This window comes from Podarcis tiliguerta (assembly GCF_965153285.1).
Source record: "Podarcis tiliguerta genome assembly, chromosome: 7".
NCBI lineage: Eukaryota > Metazoa > Chordata > Lepidosauria > Squamata > Lacertidae > Podarcis > Podarcis tiliguerta.
The window spans coordinates 11310589-11329726 of NC_139540.1; the positions used below are offsets into that span (position 1 = coordinate 11310589).

The 19138-nt window shown below is 45.8% G+C and overlaps 1 protein-coding gene and 1 long non-coding RNA gene across 3 annotated transcripts in view; both read left to right on the forward strand.

Moving 5' to 3' along the window:
* The window catches only part of LOC310682281, a 430308-nt gene that overhangs the window by 281070 nt on the left and 130100 nt on the right, over nucleotides 1–19138 (forward strand). The window lies entirely within an intron of this gene.
* ADCY8 (adenylate cyclase 8) overlaps nucleotides 1–19138 on the forward strand; it is a 127040-nt gene that overhangs the window by 58190 nt on the left and 49712 nt on the right. For both annotated transcript variants that reach the window (XM_083450415.1, XM_083450416.1), the window contains exons 5-7: nucleotides 204–331; nucleotides 5039–5197; nucleotides 13620–13890. In XM_083450415.1, the coding sequence (XP_083306541.1) occupies nucleotides 204–331; nucleotides 5039–5197; nucleotides 13620–13890 (558 nt within the window). The remainder of the gene's footprint in view (nucleotides 1–203; nucleotides 332–5038; nucleotides 5198–13619; nucleotides 13891–19138) is intronic.

Genomic DNA, 19138 nt, shown 5'->3' on the forward strand with positions numbered 1-19138 from the left:
GGATGCAATATATATAAAACGAATGTTTGTCACAGATCAGAACAAAATCAAGATATTGCTTGTCCTTTACACACACAAACATCTCTTTCCCAAAGAGCTTTCAGATTTTGCTTTCCATATTTTCCACCCTGCTCATTTCTATATCCATCCTGCTCCATCACACCCAATCTCATTGCTTCTAATCATTCTCCTTTTGGTTACAGGAACATCACTGCCTTAGAATTAAGATCCTAGGGGACTGCTACTACTGCGTATCCGGGCTCCCGGAACCTCGCCAAGACCATGCTCATTGTTGCGTTGAAATGGGACTCAGCATGATCAAAACAATCAGGTAATTTGTTTTCCTCCTTCTCTCATTTCTTCTGCCGCCATCACACTGTGCCTCAGTCTGTGATGTGCTGGCTCCTTGTTGCAAGACAGCAGAATAGCCTCAAAGTCTCTCATGCTGCTTTGTTGTGTTCTTTTGGGTACCAGTGAGCTGAGAGTCCCTCCCCATTTTCAATGGACTATTCATCACACACACACACACACAGAGGACAAATTTGACTTGATGGGGGGGGGAGCAGAAGTTCCTGAAATTGCTTCTTCCCCATTCCTGCTCCTGCTGCACCGGGGAAGAGACAGTGCAGCGCTCGTGGATTGTTTTTCTCCAAGCAAACAACATGCAGAAGGCAGTCTCTGGTTTGTTTCCTCCTGGTATCAGAGAGAAGCAAAGCACTCATGATATCAACAGTGTGCCTCAAGACATGGGTCATTCACTTTGAAGTGTGAACCAGGGCGGTGATGTTTCCTAGATGAGGCAAACCCTACAAGTGTCCCTATTTTCCAGGGATGTCCCTGATTTGGAGAAGCTGTCCCAGTTTCTGATGTGATCCCGGAATGTCCCACTTTTCCTTAAAAGTAAAGGAACCCCTGGACCGTTAGGTCCAGTCATGGATGACTCTGGGGTTGCGGTGCTCATTTCGCTTTACTGGCTGAGGGAGCCGGCGTACAACTTCCGGGTCATGTGGCCAGCATGACTAAGCCAGTGACTGAGAGCCAGTGTGGTGTAGTGGTTAGGAGTGGTAGTCTCGTAATCTGGGGAACCGGGTTCACGTCTCCGCTCCTCCACAAGCAGCTGCTGGGTGACCTTGGGCCAGTCACACTTCTCTGAAGTCTCTCAGCCCCACTCACCTCACAGAGTGTTTGTTGTGGGGGAGGAAGGCAAAGGAGAATGTTAGCCGCTTTGAGACTCCCGAAGGGGAGTGAAAGGCGGGATATCAAATCCAAACTCTTCTTCTTCTTCTTCTAAGCCGCTTCTGGGGAACCAGAGCAGCACACGGAAATGCCATTTACCTTCCCACCGGAGTGGTACCTATTTATCTGTTGAAGGATCTTAGCCAGAACCTGTTGAATATAGCAGAGCATATGCAGACTGTCCAGAATCAGTCAGTTGCAGGCAGGATGAAGCAGGAGCAAGACACTGCTGCTAGTAACTTGGTTACTTATAGGTTTATTATTTACAGCAGAATCACAAGTTACTATATACAGGATACAGACACGGATCTTAACTCTCTCACAGAACAAACTCCAACGACCTCTCAAACCACATGCTGACCAACCAACTAACCAACCAAGCAGGAAGGTCATGAGTCATCATGCCTTTGTGGAGACCTCAACCAATAGCAGAGTTGTATCTAAGGTTCCATATCTCTAGGCAGAATAACTCCCTCTGCTCAGTCTTCTTGGCCTTCGGCCAACTCTTTAATTGCTTCTGTGGGAAGCTGCATCAGATAGCACATAGGCAAAATCCCAACATTATCTACTTGCACTTTGGCATGCTTTCAAACTGCTAGGTTGGCAGGAGCAGGGACCGAGCAATGGGAGCTCAGGGATTCGAACCACCGACCTTCTGATCGGCAAGCCCTAGGCTCTGTTGTTTATACCACAGCGCCACCCACGCTGTCCCTATTTCCATCAGAGAAATTTTGCAGGGTATGGAGTTATCCAACCCCAGAGCCTTCTGAAGGCAGTCCTGTATAGAGAAGTTTCATGTTTTATTACGTTTTTTTTATATGTTCGAAGCTGTCCAGAGTGGCTGGGGCAACTTAGTAAGATGGGTGGGGTATAAATAGTAAAATCATCATTAAGGAATGGGACGTCCCTGTTTTCATTGGAGAAATGTTGGAGGTTATAGGTGAGGGACTCAGCAGGTATCACTTAAGCATGGCAGGTTCAGAGGCAAAGAGTTGATGCTTCAAGTATTTTTACCTGTGTCTCCACCCCCATCATCCAGCCCGGAAACTGAGGTCCAGCGCTGAGGGCCTTCTGGTAGTTCCCTCCCTGCGAGAAGTGAGGTTACAGGGAACCAGGCAGAGGGCCTTCTCGGTGGTGGCACCTGCCCTGTGGAATGCCCTCCCATCAGATGTCAAGGAAATAAGCAGCTATCCTACCTTTAAAAGACATCTGAAGGCAGCCCTGTTTAGGGAAGTTTTTAATATTTAATGCTGTACTGTTTTAACATTTCACTGGGAGCCGCCCAGAGTGGGGAGACTCAGCCAGATGGGTGGGGTATAAATATATTATTATTATTATTATTATTATTATTATTATTATTATTATTATTATCCCTAAGAAATTTGAGGCTCAAGGGAGACAAGGACAGCTGTTTATTTTGTGTCTGCTCTTCTTCCTGGTAAGCAGGGATTTCCCCCATGGAAAGCAATGTGATTTCCATAGCTGTGGTTCAACTCTAACAAGGCCTTGCTTTTGACACTTGATGAACTTACACAAATAACAGAAAGCTGGAGGATGCTTTGAGACTGGTTGCCACAACTTCATAGTTGGAGAAAGGCTCTTTCCACATGCTCTTCATTGCTACTTAGCACATTTCAGGGCTAGGCCTTGATCTACAAAACAGCTTTCTGGAGCTCACCTCATATTCTCTCAACCACATTTTTATCCTCCTGCCTCTATTATTTATGATTAGTTCCAGCAAGTAATATTCTGAAAATGTTTTTTTTTTTTTTTATTTTTTAAAGTAGAAACCTTTATACAAAGCCATTAATTGCTTGAGACAGGAGGTAAGTTGAGGGAACTTCTTAATCAAACCAATTGTGGGTGCTATAATAAATATCCCTGCTCTGGTTTCTATGGGGAAAAGTTCAGCAAGCTTAATGGAGCTTGTAGCTTCTTCCATCCAAATATCCTCCATCAGTCTTTTTTCTTTTCTTTTATGCTCCTGTTTAATAGCAGTAATGTGTGTACCACCAGACCGTGCAATGCAATTAAGTGTTCCTGTGATAATCCACATTGCAGAGTTATTTTACTGCTTCTTATATTTTCCGCTAATAGTGTTAGGTGTTAATTGTATGAACCTAGCAAAAAAAAGGTGTGTAATTTAAAGTCCCCATTACTGCCATCAGATATACACTTCAGTTTTAATTCTGCCCCATACTACAACACACACACACACACACACACTGCGGTCAGTTCCATGACCAGCACAGGCACAGTCATTTAAGGTATCAAAGATTCTTTTCCTCATTGTTTCGACTGAAACACAGATGCAAGGGCAGTTGAAGTCACCCATACCACACTTGGTAATTCCAGGACTGAGGAGCAATCATCACCCTTGGAATCCTGGTTTAGCACATAAATGGCCTTCAGAGAGCATCCCATGTCATGATGGAACATGACTCTAATAATAATAATAATAATAATAATAATAATAATAATAATAATAATAATTTATATCCCGCCCTCCCCAGCCGAAGCCGGGCTCAGGGCGGCTAACAACAATCAAATAATCCAACATTCTAAAAACATTTCATTCTAAAAATTAATTAAAATCAAATTGATGGCAACCATTAAGCAAAATTCTGTGCAGATTGCCAGAGGAGGGAGGCAGGCTGCGCCCTGACCAAAGGCTTGGTGGAACAGCTCTGTCTTGCAGGCCCCATGGAAAGATGTCAGGTCCCGCAGGGCCCTAGTCTCTTGTGACAGAGCGTTCCACCAGAGCGGAGCCCCAGCCGAGAAAACTCTGGCTCTAGTTGAGGCCAGCCTAACCTCTCAGAGGCCTGGGACCTTCAAGATGTTTTTATTTGCAGACCGTAAGTTCTTCTGTGGGACATACCAGGAGAGGTGGTCCCGTAGGTACGAGGGTTCTAGGCCGTATAGGGCTTTAAAGGTTAAAACCAGCACCTTAAACCTGATCCTGTACTCCGCTGGGAGCCAGTGCAGCTGGTATAGTACCGGATGAATGTGATCTCGCAGCGAAGACCCCATAAGGAGTCTTGCCACGGCATTCTGCACCTGCTGGAGTTTCTGGGTCAGTCTCAAGGGCAGCCCCACGTAGAGCGAGTTACAATAATCCAGTCTGGAGGTGACCGCCGCGTGGATCACAGTGGCTAGGTCAGGGCAAGAGAGATAAGGAGCCAACTGCTTAGCTTGGTGGAGATGAAAAAATGCCGCCTTTGTTATAGCTGTAATCTGCGCCTCCATAGAGAGGGAAGTATCGAAGATTACACCCAAACTCTTAACGGACGGTGCTGGCACTAATTGCACCCCCGCAAGAGATGGGAGTTGCCCCCTCAATCCCATATCATCCCGTCCCAGCCAGAGGACCTCTGTCTTCGAAGGATTTAACTTCAACCGGCTCCCACGTAACCATCCAGCCACAGCTTCCAGACATCTGGTCAGTGTGTCTGGGGCTGAGTCAGGATGGCCATCCATCAACAGATAGAGTTGGGTGTCATCGGCATACTGATGGCAATCCAGCCCAAAACTCCAGGCAAGCTGGGAGAGGGGGCGCATAAAGATGTTAAAAAGCATCGGAGAAAGTATCACACCCTGAGGCACTCCACACACCAAGGAGTGGCGCGATGACAATAACCCCCCAAGCGCCACCCTCTGTCCCCGACCAGAGAGAAACGAGCACAGCCATTGAAGGACTGTGCCCTGGATCCCCACGTCGGCAAGGCGGTGGTCCAGGAGTTTGATCTTTTGATAAATTCTCTTCAATCTTTCAGATAAATTTTAAGTTAAGTTTCTTTTTCAGATATGTTAGGTCAAGAACGAAGCACGATGTCGACATGCGGATTGGAATACACTCTGGATCCGTGCTGTGTGGTGTGTTGGGTCTACGAAAGTGGCAGTTTGATGTCTGGTCCTGGGATGTTGATATTGCAAACAAACTCGAGTCAGGTGGAATCCCTGGGTAAGTGTCTGCTTGCATTAGTCTACAATCTGGGGCTGGAGCAATTTGTTTTGAGTCATGTATCCTTAAAGCATCATGGCATAAATGCTGCCATTTTGAATTCTGCTCAGTCATATCCACGTGGAATCAAGATGGCTGCCTCCGTTACATCCATTGGAGAGAGGCAAAATGGTATTGGGCTTGTTTGTCTGCTTACTGCCTGAACTGGTGCTTTATGCCACCACTGTCACTGAGGGCCAGCAATGTGGGCAGGCTGATGTCTCCAAAGGCAGTGCCTAAGATAGCCTGACAGCCCAACATGTATAGCTTTAAAAGTGGGAAAGACATAGAACACAGTCATGGTGGTTAAAGGTAAAGGTAAAGGTAAAGGTACCCCTGCCCATATGGGCCAGTCTTGACAGACTCTAGGGTTGTGCGCCCATCTCACTCAAGAGGCCGGGGGCCAGCGCTGTCCGCAGACACTTCCAGGTCATGTGGCCAGCATGACAAAGCTGCTCCGGCGAGCCAGAGCCGCACACGGAAACGCCGTTTACCTTCCCGCTAGTAAGCGGTCCCTATTTATCTACTTGCACTTTGACGTGCTTTCGAACTGCTAGGTTGGCAGGCGCTGGGACCGGACAATGGGAGCTCACCCCGCCGCTGGGATTAATGGTTAGTAGCCATTAAAAGCCTTGTCCACCTAGAATTTATCTAACCCTCTTTTAAAGCCATCCAAGTTGTTGGCCATCACTGCCTTCTGTGGGAGCATTTTCCATAGTTTAACTTTGTCCCTGACCATTTGACGTGCCGTCTGGGACTGAATGGAGCCCAACAACTTTTTGAGGGCTCCACACTGGCTCCACCTGCTATATTTCCTTAGATAAACTTGCTTGCTGCTGCTGCTGCTGCTGCTGCTTCTTCTTCTTCTTCTTCTTCTTCTTCTTCTTCTTCTTCTTCTTCTTCTTCTTCTTCTTCTTCTTCTTCTTCTTTTTGGTATATAATTTTTTATTAGTTTTTTTAACATACCATTTTCAACAGTAATTAAACATACTTTTACATCTTATTCAAATTTTTGACTTCCATTAATCCTGTCTGAAAATTTTCCAATCTAATCTCTCAGTATGCATTTCTTATCTTCCCTATTACATTTCAAACTCATAACCAATATCTCTTATCTTTCTCTACTTTGTAACACTTTGTATATTTCTCCTTACAAAACTTCTTGTAGTCCTACTAGCATAATTTGTTGATTACAGTTGCTCTTCAAATAATTCATATACTTCTTCCAATCTTCTGTAAATTTCTGGTCCCGCAGGTTTCGAATCCTTCCTGTCATTTTGTCCAATTCTGCATGGTCCATAAATTTCGTCTGCCATTCTTCTTTCGTCGGAATTTCTTCTTGTTTCCATTTCTGGGCTAACAACACTCTTGCCGCAGTTGTTGCATATAAAACAATTTAACATCTTGCCTATTAATGCCCTGACCTATAATACCAAGTAAAAATGGTTCTGGTTTTTTAAAAAAATGTGTATTTCAAATGTATTCTTGCTTCTTTTATCATCTGCCAACATAATGACATGGTGCTTTGCAAAACATGCCCTGCAGGCGATCTTCACACTAATATGAGGTTGTGGGTTGCTAACATGTATTTCTGATAACCTTTGCATCGCTGCATCTAAGGTGAGATGTGCACAGTTTCTTTCCATCCATCTGCCCAGTTGTTTCTTCATCCAAAGTGGCTGCACTAACTGCTGGGTACAAATGTTGTTTCTACCTGACATGGCCTATTTTTCAACACATTCCGAGAAGCACAGCTTGTTCCTTTGACAGGATAAGGCAATTGCCGTTTCTCAACGGTGACGTTGACAGCTTGCAAGAGGTAGGGAAACCTACCAGTCAAGTCCTCTTCCTCCAAGCTACTTATCGGCCAATTTTGACTGGTATGTTTCCTCTACTTGCATGAAACCGAGATGATCTAGGAACACGGGGAGCACATTCTTTGCTCCTGGAAAGTCATGGCTTCTGGTCCCACCTGTATTTAAGAACAAAATCAGAAGCAGAGCCCACTCAACCTGCACATCGGTTGCCCACAACCATTATTGCCCTCCCCTTCTCCTGTTCCCCACACTCACACAAAAGACTAGCGAAGGTTGGTGCCCTAAGGCAAATGGGGCACTTCTTTACAAACCTCATCTGCACTCAACGACCCTGACTTGCCTATCTTCTGACATACAATCAGTCCAGGAGGCAGCTGTGACTATCAGCTTCCTTCTCCATAATCTCATTATTGCTGAAGTTGGCATGTTAGAATTCCTGCTTCATGATTGCAGTCATGGGATTTTTGTCTATCACATTACGGTGTATGTTTTGACTCCACAAAGTGGGAAGTGACGGAGACAGGATGTTTGTGGTACTGTGTTCCGTGAAGTGGGACTATTGTCCTTTGTTCTTTTTCTCTTTGCTATCTGATGCTAGAGAGAAAGGGAGCCATGTTGCAGTGCTCCATGCGTGTTTATATGTAAATAAAGTAGATTAGCCAAAATGCTAAGTTGCTGAGGTCTGTCACATGCATGATGCGCAAACTCTGCGGATACCTAAGTGTGCCAGTGTCGGTTGGCATCAGTCGCTGTGATGTTCGGGCTGAAGAAAGCTTATGAAGCTCCCGAACAATCAACCAGGAGGGAGGGAACATGCCAGTCGGGCATGTGTCTCTGCCAGGGTCCTACTCGAGTGTAGGGTGAACTCCTGACAAGAGGACGGAGACAAACCTAGTATTAGTTGACTCTGCCTGTCATTGGTTCCGGTTCTGCCTCCCTTTGGGGTCCCTACCTGTTCAAACGGGCACCACTGTCAAGGCTATTGCAGGGGCAGCAGCTGCTGTGTCTCAACACCCATCACTTTCCCTCCACTGGGAGGAGTTGCTAGGACTCCAAAACCAAGCTTCACCTCCGCAGAAAGAGAGGGATGCTCTCCATCTCTTCAGTATTGTTTTCCTTCCAAGGAGAAGCTTCCAACATCTCCTCTCCATGGTGGGAACAAGGTCACTGCCTTACCCTTTCCATCCTGTGATTACTCTAATCAAATCCAGAGCTCACATATGTTGTCGTTGTTTAGTCGTGTCTGACTCTTCGTGACCCCATGGACCAGAGCACGCCAGGCACTCCTGTCTTCCAATGCCTCCCGCAGTTTGGTCAAACTCATGCTGGTAGCTTTGAGAACACTATCCAACCATCTCGTCCTCTGTCGTCCCCTTCTCCTTGTGCCCTCCATCAGGGTCTTTTCCAGGGAGTCTTCTCTTCTCATGAGGTGGCCGAAGTATTGGAGCCTCAGCTTCACGATCTGTCCTTCCAGTGAGCACTCAGGGCTGATTTCCTTCGGAATGGATAGGTTTGATCTTCTTGCAGTCCATGGGACTCTCAAGAGTCTCCTCCAGCACCATAATTCAAAAGCATCAATTCTTTGGCGATCAGCCTTCTTTATGGTCCAGCTCTCACTTTCACACATCACTACTGGGAAAACCATAGCTTTAACTATACGGACCTTTGTCGACAAGGTGATGTCTCTGCTTTTTAAGATGCTGAGAGCACACACATACCCATCTTTAAAGCAAACAGAAACAAGGTCTGGAGATCTGATCATGGGACTACTATATCAGATGTAGTTTGGCCCTTGTAGCCCATCTGCAAGCCAGCAAAGGCAGCATACATAGGTTTCAGCAGATTGTTTCCTCCCCTGCCATTGCCCGCTGAAACTTAGGTATATCCAAACACGGCAGCTAAACTGGGTCATGGATTGACTGTACATTTGCATTTTAATGGAAGTCAATGTCTCTCTTTCACTGCCTCTATCTAATCAAATGGATGGAACCAATTAACGTTGCTGTTTGATTTTCTTTTTTTTTCATTAACATGCAAACCTAAGTGAGGTCTACAGAGTTAAAACAAAACTTTGATTTTATTGAAATGGACTCTGGTTTCAACTTCACTTGAATCCCTCTAGAAAATTAAAGTAGGTGCAAAGGATTCTGGGTGAAACATCTCAGCAACTCCCTGGGCCTTTCTCCTCCATCACTGAAAATCAGATGGGGTAAGATGGATCATTATAAGAAGTTAAATTGAGTTCTACTGGATCAGGCCAAGACCCATCTAATCTGAAATCCTGTTTTCACAATGGCCAATGGGAAGCCTTCAGGCAGGATTTGAGTGCAACAGAAGTCTCCCTACTTCCTTATTTCCAGCAAATGGTATTCAGAGGCATACCGAATACAGCTGCCTCATTCTCACTTCTGTATCCTAAAACGTGGACTCTTACCTTGTCATATTTCCAGAAGGATCAGAGTTCATCGCTGGCTTCTGCTGCGTCCCCAGAAAATGAGAGATCAGTCACCTCTTGTTCCTGTGGGAGTAAATAGGGCCAGTGAGGGACAAAATGACTCCATTGAGAGCCAGTGTGGTATAGTGGTTAAGAGTGGTAGACTCATAATCTGGTGAACCGGGTTCGCGTCTCCGCTCCTCCACATGCAGCTGCTGGGTGACCATGGGCTAGTCACACTTCTTTGAAGTCTCTCAGCCCCACTCACCTCACAGAGTGTTTGCTGTAGGGGAGGAAGGGAAAGGAGATTGTTAGCCACTTTGAGACTCCTTCGGGTAGTGATAAAGCGGGATATCAAATTCAAACTCTTCTTCTTCCATTGTGATTTGGAAAAGAGCATGTGGCTATGGAGCATCTGACTGAAAATTTGGATGAAAGGCCTTCCATATCCCAAGCTCTTGAAGAATAGCCAAATTTGAGCACCGTATGTCTCTTGGGTTTGTGGCACGTTTAGTTCAGCGGTCCTTTTGTTACTCTGGGTGGCACTATGACATCTGGGGTTGTCGACCTGTCATTGGTCAGTGTCACGTATACTTTGATTACAAATGGAGGAGTCGAAAGGTGAAGGTATAGTGGCTGTGAGAGAACAAGCTACAGAAGCAGTAATAGCAAGGGCGCCTGTGATTAATCTAGGTTCCAGTTGCAAAAATATTAGCATTCTGGGGCATCACAGTCAGGAGTTGTTATACCTACAGGAATTATTAACAAGCTAGACTCATAGTAAAGGTAAAGGTAAAGGTAAAGGGACCCCTGACCTTTAGGTCCAGTCATGACCGACTCTGGGGTTGCGGCGCTCATCTTGCTTTATTGACCCGAGGGAGCCGGCGTAAAGCTTCCAGGTCATGTGGACAGCATGACTAATCCACTTCTGGTGAACCAGAGCAGCACACAGAAACGCTGTTTACCTTCCCGCTGGAGTGGTACCTATTTATCTACTTGCACTTTGACGTGCTTTCGAACTGCTAGGTTGGCAGGAGCAGAGACCGAGCATCGGGAGCTCACCCCATCACAGTGATTTGAACCACTGACCTTCTGATCGGCAAGTCCTAGGCTGTGTGGTTTAACCCACAGCACCAGACTCATAGTACATACCAACTAATTACAAGTTTCAACGCCATCATTAAATAGAGGCAGGCAAAAGGAAAGAAGGTTTCTGACATCTGGTTGCTGTTTGTGTGCTCCAAGTTCTCATCTCATTTTGTCACACATGTCATCTGTTGCACCACAGATCTCATGCAATATTCTGCTTTGAATTACCCATTTGAAATCCACCTGTTCTTCATTGCTTCAAATGCCCCCACTGTATAGTAGGCCTACAAGGCTGAAAACCAGTCACTGGAGATTATGAAGGATGAACACAAATTAATGGCACAAGTAAATAAAGGATTTAGCACATTGTCTGCTCATAATGGGGCAATATTACATTGGTTGAAGACCCAGGCTTGGTCTTGCTCTCGTTATTTTGAGGAGCAAGTGATTATATTATAAGCCATTAATAATCCATTGTCTCTTAGAAGCCCAGATGGAGATTGTGCTATTATGGAGAAGTGAATGTACTACAGACAACCCTCACTTTAGGGATGACCAATATGTGCACAATTGTACACACACACACACAGCGCCAAACCTGGAAATGTAACAAAAATGTCACTAAGAGGGCAGGACAGAGTGGGGGGCGGAATGGGGCGGAGCAGCGGCAGAATGGGGTGTTTCAATTGCGCACAATTTCACGCAAGTATTCAATAACTCAGAATGCAACCTCTGCAAAACTGGTGTGATACGGTTTGCAAGGTTTCTCTTGTAGACCAGCTAGCACAACATTGAAGAGTACAGTGACTGGTCTTCTTTTGTTTCTTTCATTAACTCCTCAGCAGAAGAATCTAGACCACACTTCCTCACAGAGGTGTGTTCTGCCAACTTCATGATGTGTCTTTGTCTAAAGATGAGCCTCTTGACCTTGGCTTTTGGCACCCGGGATATGTATTTTGGGGGTCCCACACCATTCTCTGGACTGTGATTTGTTTTAAAGGGATTTTAATACTGTGTTTCTAAATTGCATGAGGTCCTGGGACCTCGTGGTGAAGGACAGGTCAAAGAATCTTACAAATCTTCTTCATCATCAACAACATTGTTCAGTGAATCTGGCAAAGGAACCCACAACTGCAGCTGCTGCACTCAAAAGTGATTAGCATGGAGGCAAATGGCATGTTTTATCAACAAGATGATCCTCCATTGTGGATTCCATTTGTTTAAGGCGTTTAGCATTAACGTTTAATCATTACAGATACGGGTTGGAAAACACAGAAGATAAATTGTCCCTATGGCTTAAGCAAAAAGAAACCCTAAGCAAAGCAATTATCTCCAGACCAGACAATAAAAGCCATTCCAGACATTGCATGACAGCAGCAATTATATGCTTGACAGATCTGCAGCTAAACGGGGCTCTCAGTGGCCCGACGCATGCATTTTCAGACACGGGTTTGCTCAGTCGAGCATGGTAGCTTTAGGTGTGCCTCTGAAAATCTTAACCCCTTCCCCCAAATATCCTGAGTTAATGTTAGCCCCGATGTCCTTGTGAACCATTTCCTGAGGGTTAACTATCAGTGCAAAAGTTGGTTTCTCTTCACAGGAGTTAAGTTACTGGGCTGAAATATAGCAGGGCTGAGAACTGAGTTTTCTCATCTCTCTTGGGGGAATGTCTCTAGAAGCGAACTCAGATGGTGAGAGCCAACAGTTATGTAGCCACTGAGAAATTAAAGGGAAATACTGGGATGTTCAGGGTAAGCCTGAGGATTTCAGATGTAATTTTACTGGGCTGTGGATGTTACAGATACAGTGGTACCTCAGGTGAAGTACTTCATTCGTTCCGGAGGTCCGTTCTTAACCTGAAACTGTTCTTAACCTGAAGCATCACTTTAGCTAATGGGGCCTCCTGCTGCTGCTGCCACACCACCGGAGCACGATTTCTGTTCTTATCCTGAAGCAAAGTTCTTAACCTGAAGCACTATTTCTGGGTTAGCCGAGTGTGTAACCTGAAGCGTATGTAACCTGAAGCGTATGTAACCTGAGGTACCACTGTACTGTAATCTTATACTGTGGATGTTTCAGATAATCTTATATTGCTATTGATGTAACTAAAGGTGGTCAAATAAGTAAAATACAAAAAAAAACTATTTATAAAGACTAATGAGACTGAAGACCCCCCCCAAAAAAAAAATAGCCAATGAGGACTGAGCATTCTCATTAGCCACCATAGGAGCCAACTCCTAGGGGCCAAGGTCCCTTTGGGCTCCCCAATAAAATATTTGAGAGGGCTCTCCCCCCCCCCCCAAGTTGATAGGCATTGTCATTCAAATGGGTCTGTGTGTGCCATGTCTTGTGATCAGCTATGTTGACTATGTTGGGTGGGGCTTACCTGCTCCCCCTCTCCAATATTTAATTCAAATTGGCTCCCCTGCTAGCCACAGACTGCTGAGTATATCCTGCGGTGAAAAAGAACAGCAGGGATGGAATGGAGTAACCTGGGGCAGGGTATTATGGCCAGCCTACTGGGACGCGGGTGGCACTGTGGGTTAAACCACCAAGCCTAGAACTTGCCAGTCAGAAGGTTGGTGGTTCGAATCCCCACGACGGGGTGAGCTCCCGTTGCTCGGTCCCTGCTCCTGCCAACCTAACTGTTCGAAAGCACGTCAAAGTGCAAGTAGATAAACAGGTACCGCTCCAGCAGGAAGATAAATGGCATTTCTGTGCGCTGCTCTGGTTCGCCAGAAGCAGCTTAGTCATGCTGGCTACATGACCCGGAAGCTGCATGCCGGCTCCCTCGGCCAATAAAGCAAGATGAGTGCTGAAACCCCAGAGTCGGCCACGACTGGACCTAATGGTCAGGGGTCCCTTTACCCTTTTACTGGGACTCTGAACTGAAGCACTCCTATACTTATACTGCAGCGTTTTGTTGCAGGTTTCCCCCTTGCATCTTTTGGGTGTTTTTTGTTTGTTGGTTGGTTTCTTGGTTTCTTGGTTTTACCCAGGCACCATGTGTGTTGATTCTTTCCACTCCTTTATACTTCCGCAGGAGAATCCACATATCCAAAGCTACGCTTGATTGCCTCAACGGGGATTACAAAGTGGAAGAAGGGCATGGCAAGGAACGCAACGAATTCTTGAGGAAGCACAACATCGAGACGTACTTGATCAAGCAGCCTGAGGAGAGCCTGTTGACTCTGCCCGAGGACATTGTCAAGGAGTCGGTGGCGGCTGCAGACAGGAGGAACAGCGGGGTGATGCTCACCGAAGGATCGTGGAGCCCGGAGCTTCCTTTTGATAACATTGTGGGGAAGCAGCACGTAAGTCCCAGATTCCTTCCTTCCTTCCCGTCCTCCTCTTCGTGCTCATGCTCCTTTAATGCATCTCCATAACAAAAGCCTTGGTGGAAAACAAATTTCTCTCTAACCTTTTCCCTCTACCACGAACTGCAGATGATTAAACAAACCCCCACAGGTCAGAATTAACCTATGCATCAGAATGTGGGAAGTGCTAAGGTCTCCCCTCCCATCTCCCTGCCAAAATTAAATGTTGCTCACAGCTGAGTGTTAATTGAATCAGAGCCTCAGACAAGTTCATTATGGATATGAGAAGAAGACCTGAAAGCTGCTTAAATTGCTGCAAGCAACCATCAGGCAGCTAACATTTTGCTAGTTATCAGCACAATGTGTTCAGCCCGGGACTTAGTTCTCACAAACAGCAGGTGACACGGCAGGGTTGTGTCTGGAATGCACCACTTTTTGTTGCAGGTGTTGTGGGAGGGGAATCATCCTCTGTAAAATGTTTTTATTTTATTGTTAAAAAACCCATTCTACACATAGAAAACAACATGATGGGTGAAGGCTAGGTTGGGGTCTTGATTTCTGGACTTCTGATTTGCTATGTGCAAGGATGTATTTTATTTATTTTTGTATGCAAGAGAACTCAGCAATGTAGCCCCGTATTCTGAAGTGGTGCAGTCAGGAGACAGGTTTACCACTTAGTCTCCAATATGTGAGATGGAACATGCTGTGTTGGTGGCTCAGTATTGCAAATAAAGGATGCAAAACTTGATACAAACCACAGGGTAACTTTAAAATATTGCACATATTAGTATTGTGCAGCATGAAGCAATTGGATGCATAAAAGTTTACTCCTTTTGGAATAAAAATTGCTCAGACTCGTAAGTATTCTTCAAAGCTTTACTAATGAGAACTTCTTCAAAACAGGTACAAAGTAATCAATGATACATGCAGAAAGTTGTATAAAGCATATGCATAGGTTCTTCTTCTTAACCATATCACTCAGTTATGACCAGAGCTGAAATCCAAGTTCTGTCTCTCCCATAGCCTACATTAGCCTGCATCCAGACTAAGGTTTTGCAGCTCCTGAAGAGGCATCAGTATCACATTCTTCTCTGACTGTGCTGGGGTACAAAAGGCAAAGGCACCACTCAAAAGGGCCAATTTGCAATTGAATGCCTTAATCACATGATCTAAAGTTAAACACTCAGTGTGAGGGCCAGCAGAGAACAATAGTTAATTATCAACTCAGCTAGAGGCTTAGAGATGGAATTTTCCAATGCTAAATCCCTAAAAACATACATACATACAGGTAGAGTGGAAACCCAGCCAGATGGGCGGGATATAAATAATAGATTATATTATTCTCCATTTCAGTGTGCAGTTAAACAATTATACTTAACAAGATGGGCTATTAGTCTGATCCAGCAGAGCTCTTCTCATGGAGTTATAATGTAGACAACATTTAAGGAGAAGTCATAGATCAATAGTGGAGTACCAGTTCACATGCAAAAGATCCCAGGTTCAACTCTTTGGTGTCTCTTGTGAAAGGTTCTGAGAGAGCAGATGGTGGGAGACTTTGGGGAGCTGCTGTTACTCAGAGTAAGCAGCGTGGCTGTGTGTGAAATAGCCTGGCCCAGCCTCAGGCAACTGCAGTTCCTATCTCTAATGCACATCTCATTGAGTGTGTGGAATAAACACACCTGATACACATGGGCTGGAATGTGCTGTCTCAAGTAGGGTCAAGGCTCTCCCACATTGCTTCCCTGACTCACCACCTTCTGCCCACCATTTGTGGTCTTAATGGCGATGGCTGTGGCACTCCCCCTTGCTGTTGGCCCTCACTTTGAATTGACTTCATCCACAACGTGTAGCCAAATCGCATTGGCTGTGTGTTGTCATGAAGCCAAGTCAGAGTGAGCAGAATGGTCTGGTGGCTCCTTGCTTGTGAAATGCTCTCCTCAAGGACACATCTTAATCTATCTTTAGGCTCCAGGCAAAAACTTTCCTTTTTCCTGGGGCTTTTGGCCCTTGATTGGAAGGGGTTTGGGGTCTTGTGGGACCTTTTATTGGGGTGGGATCTGCAAGGCCTGTACAGATGTTTGGGGGCGGTGGTTATTGGTTTGTTTGTTATAATTGGTTTGAGTGCTTGCATTGCTTTTGTAAGGTGCTTTGGGTCCCTTTTGTGATGAAAGCAACATCATGATGATTATTGCAATTATTAGTTGAAGGCAATCAGAGCAAGCAGTACAATAAGTGGGACACTTTGCCCTTTCACAGGGTCCCCGCACCAAAGAAAGAAGCTTAGATGGAACCCAGATTAACTTCCAAATGGCTGTCATGATAACAGGTGGGGAGTTTTTACAGGGACTTTGTGTATATTGTAAGCATTCCTTAGAAGTGCTTCGGTTGAACTATATAGCTAGACTCAGAGAATCCTAGAGTTAGAAGGGCATCCCAGGGATCCTCTAGTCCAGGCATGGCTAATTCAAACTTGGCCCTCCAGCTTTTTGGGACTACAATTCCCATCATCCCTGACCACTGGTCCTGTTAGCTAGGGGTGATGGGAGTTGTAGTCCCAAAACAGCTGGAGGGTCGAGTTTGGCCATGCCTGCTGTAGTCTAACCCCCTGCAATGCAGGACTCTCAGCTAAAGCATCCATGACAGATGGCCATCCAGCCTCTGCTCAAACACCTCCAGTGAAGGACAGTCCACAACCTCCTGAGGGAGACTGTTCCACTGTCAAACAACTCTTACTGTCAGAAAGTTTTTTCTGTATGTTTAGTTGGAATCTACTTGCAACCTGAAGCCTTGATTTGAGGCCTACCCTCAATCTGAGCGGGAGAAAACAATTTTGTTCCCTCTTCCATGTGACAGTGCTTGAGATATTTGAAGATGGCTATCATATCTCCTCTCAGTCTCCTCTTTTCCAGGCTAAACATACCCAGCTCCTTCAACCGCTCCTCATAAGGCTTGAAATATGGTGGTACCCATTGAATTTAGGCTAAATGTGCTTCCTCTCCCTGTTGACCAACAACTTTCTTGGACATTGTAAATCAAGGCTGCTTTTATCTGCATATGTCTCATCCTGGCTTCTGATTCTTGGTCCCATTAGGGCTGGGTAGAGAAAACTTCAGGCTTAGGGCCAAATACCAAACCTAGCCCCTATTAAGCAACCCCCCTTCCCAGCCATGCCCCTCATGCTAGGCCACACCCCTTGCCTGCCCTGCTTTGCACTGCCATTGAGTATCTTTGCATGGCTGGAATGAGTCAACATGCTATGAAAATGCCATTTCCTTGCCTGCATGGCGGACAGAGAGATTTGGGAGTGTGTGTGGAAGCTAGCCTATCATACAAAAGTATAATTCGTGTTTGTTGCTCTTCCCGCTGTTGCCTATGGTGCTGCCACCAATGACACATTGGACTCTGTAAAGTTGCCCAGAAAGGAAACTGACCTTGGGCTGAATAGAATTTCCCCATCCTTTGGACTACGTAACAGAAGGGTTTCCAAAATGCATGCTATGGAAGAAGGAGACAGAGAAAGGTTCTTCTCCCTCTCCCTTAGTGTTAGAACCCAGGGACCTCCCTCCAATGAAGCTGAATGTTGGAAGACTCAGGATGGACAAAAGAGGGCACGCTTCTTCTTGCAGCACCTTGTTAAACTATGGAACTTGCTCCCCAAGGAGGCAGTGATGGCCACCAGCTTAGATGGCTTTAAAAAAGGGATTGGACAAATTCATGGAGCCTAAGTCTCCATATTAACCCTGACTGGCTATGCTTTGCCTCCACTGCTACGGGCACTATGTTTCTGAATTGGTGGAATCCAGAGGTGAGGAGAATGCTTCCCATAGAAGCTTCCAGTAGTCATCTTGTTGGCCTCTGTGAGAACAGGATGCTGGACTACATGGGTCAATGGCCTGATCCTACAGGCGGTTCTTATAGTCTATCTGTTGGGAGCTGAGGGAAATGGGAAACAGGGTCGGGGAGAAGAATGGTTGCAATGTTTTGGAAGACAGCATGGGTGGGTGACTGGAACCCTGACTAGGATCAGTCTAAAAGTAAAGGGACCCCTGACCATTAGGTCCAGTCGTGGCCGACTCTGGGGTTGCGGCGCTCATCTCACTTATTGGCCAAGGGAGCCGGCGTACAGCTTCTGGGTCATGTGGCCAGCATGACTAAGCCGCTTCTGGTGAACCAGAGCAGCGCACGGAAACACCATTTACCTTCCTTCTGGAGTGGTACCTATTTATCTACTTGCACTTTGACATGCTTTCGAACTGCTAGGTTGGCAGGAGCAGGGACTGAGCAATGGGAGCTCACCCCGTCATGGGGATTCGAACTGCTGACTTTCTGATCGGCAAGTCCTAGGCTCTGTGGTTTAGCCCACAGCTGCAACAATTTGTTGCAGGTCTCACTTGTACACATAGATTGCCGAACCCTGGAAAACACAGATTTCTGACAGCCAGAAAGAAAGGACTTTGTTGGACCACTGCCTCCGTTCCTTCTTCAGCAGCCATTGCCTCAAGGCTTGTAGGATCTGAATTTTTAGCTGTCAAAAGATCCCTTGTGAAGGCTGTCTGCTTAAAGAAATTAAAGAGGAAAAGGTTAAAGTGCCTTAAGATACCAGTCTTTCTACCACATTTAAAAGATTGATGAGTCACTGCGGAAGAAGGTCAGCTCTAGTCGCCTTTCCCTCTTTGCTGGGTAGATCCGTAATGACACTATACCTCATTCCTGTTTCTGCTCATGCTTAGTCCTCCTCGTCCCAAATGTCCACAATGTCTAACACAATTGCTTTCTTACCTAGAGATGTTGCTTTGCCAACTGTGCCTCTTGCATCTCAGGCTTTTGACTGGGAATAAGAAAACCCCATGAGCCACTGATGGAGGGAAATGTTGTTGTTGTTTAGTCATTTAGTCGTGTCCGACTCTTCGTGACCCAGTGGACCAGAGCACACCAGGCACTCCTGTCTTCCACTGCCTCCCGCAGTTTGGTCAAACTCATGCTGGTAGCTTTGAGAATACTGTCCAACCATCTCGTCCTCTGCCGTCCCCTTCTCCTTGTGCCCTCCATCTTTCCCAACATCAGGGTCTTTTCCAGGGAGTCTTCTCTTCTCATGAGGTGGCCAAAGTATTGGAGACTCGGCTTCACAATCTGTCATTCCAGTGAGCACTCAAGGCTGATTTCCTTAAGAATGGATAGGTTTGATCTTCTTGCAGTCCATGGGACTCTCAAGAGTCTCCTCCAGCACCATGATTCAAAATCATCA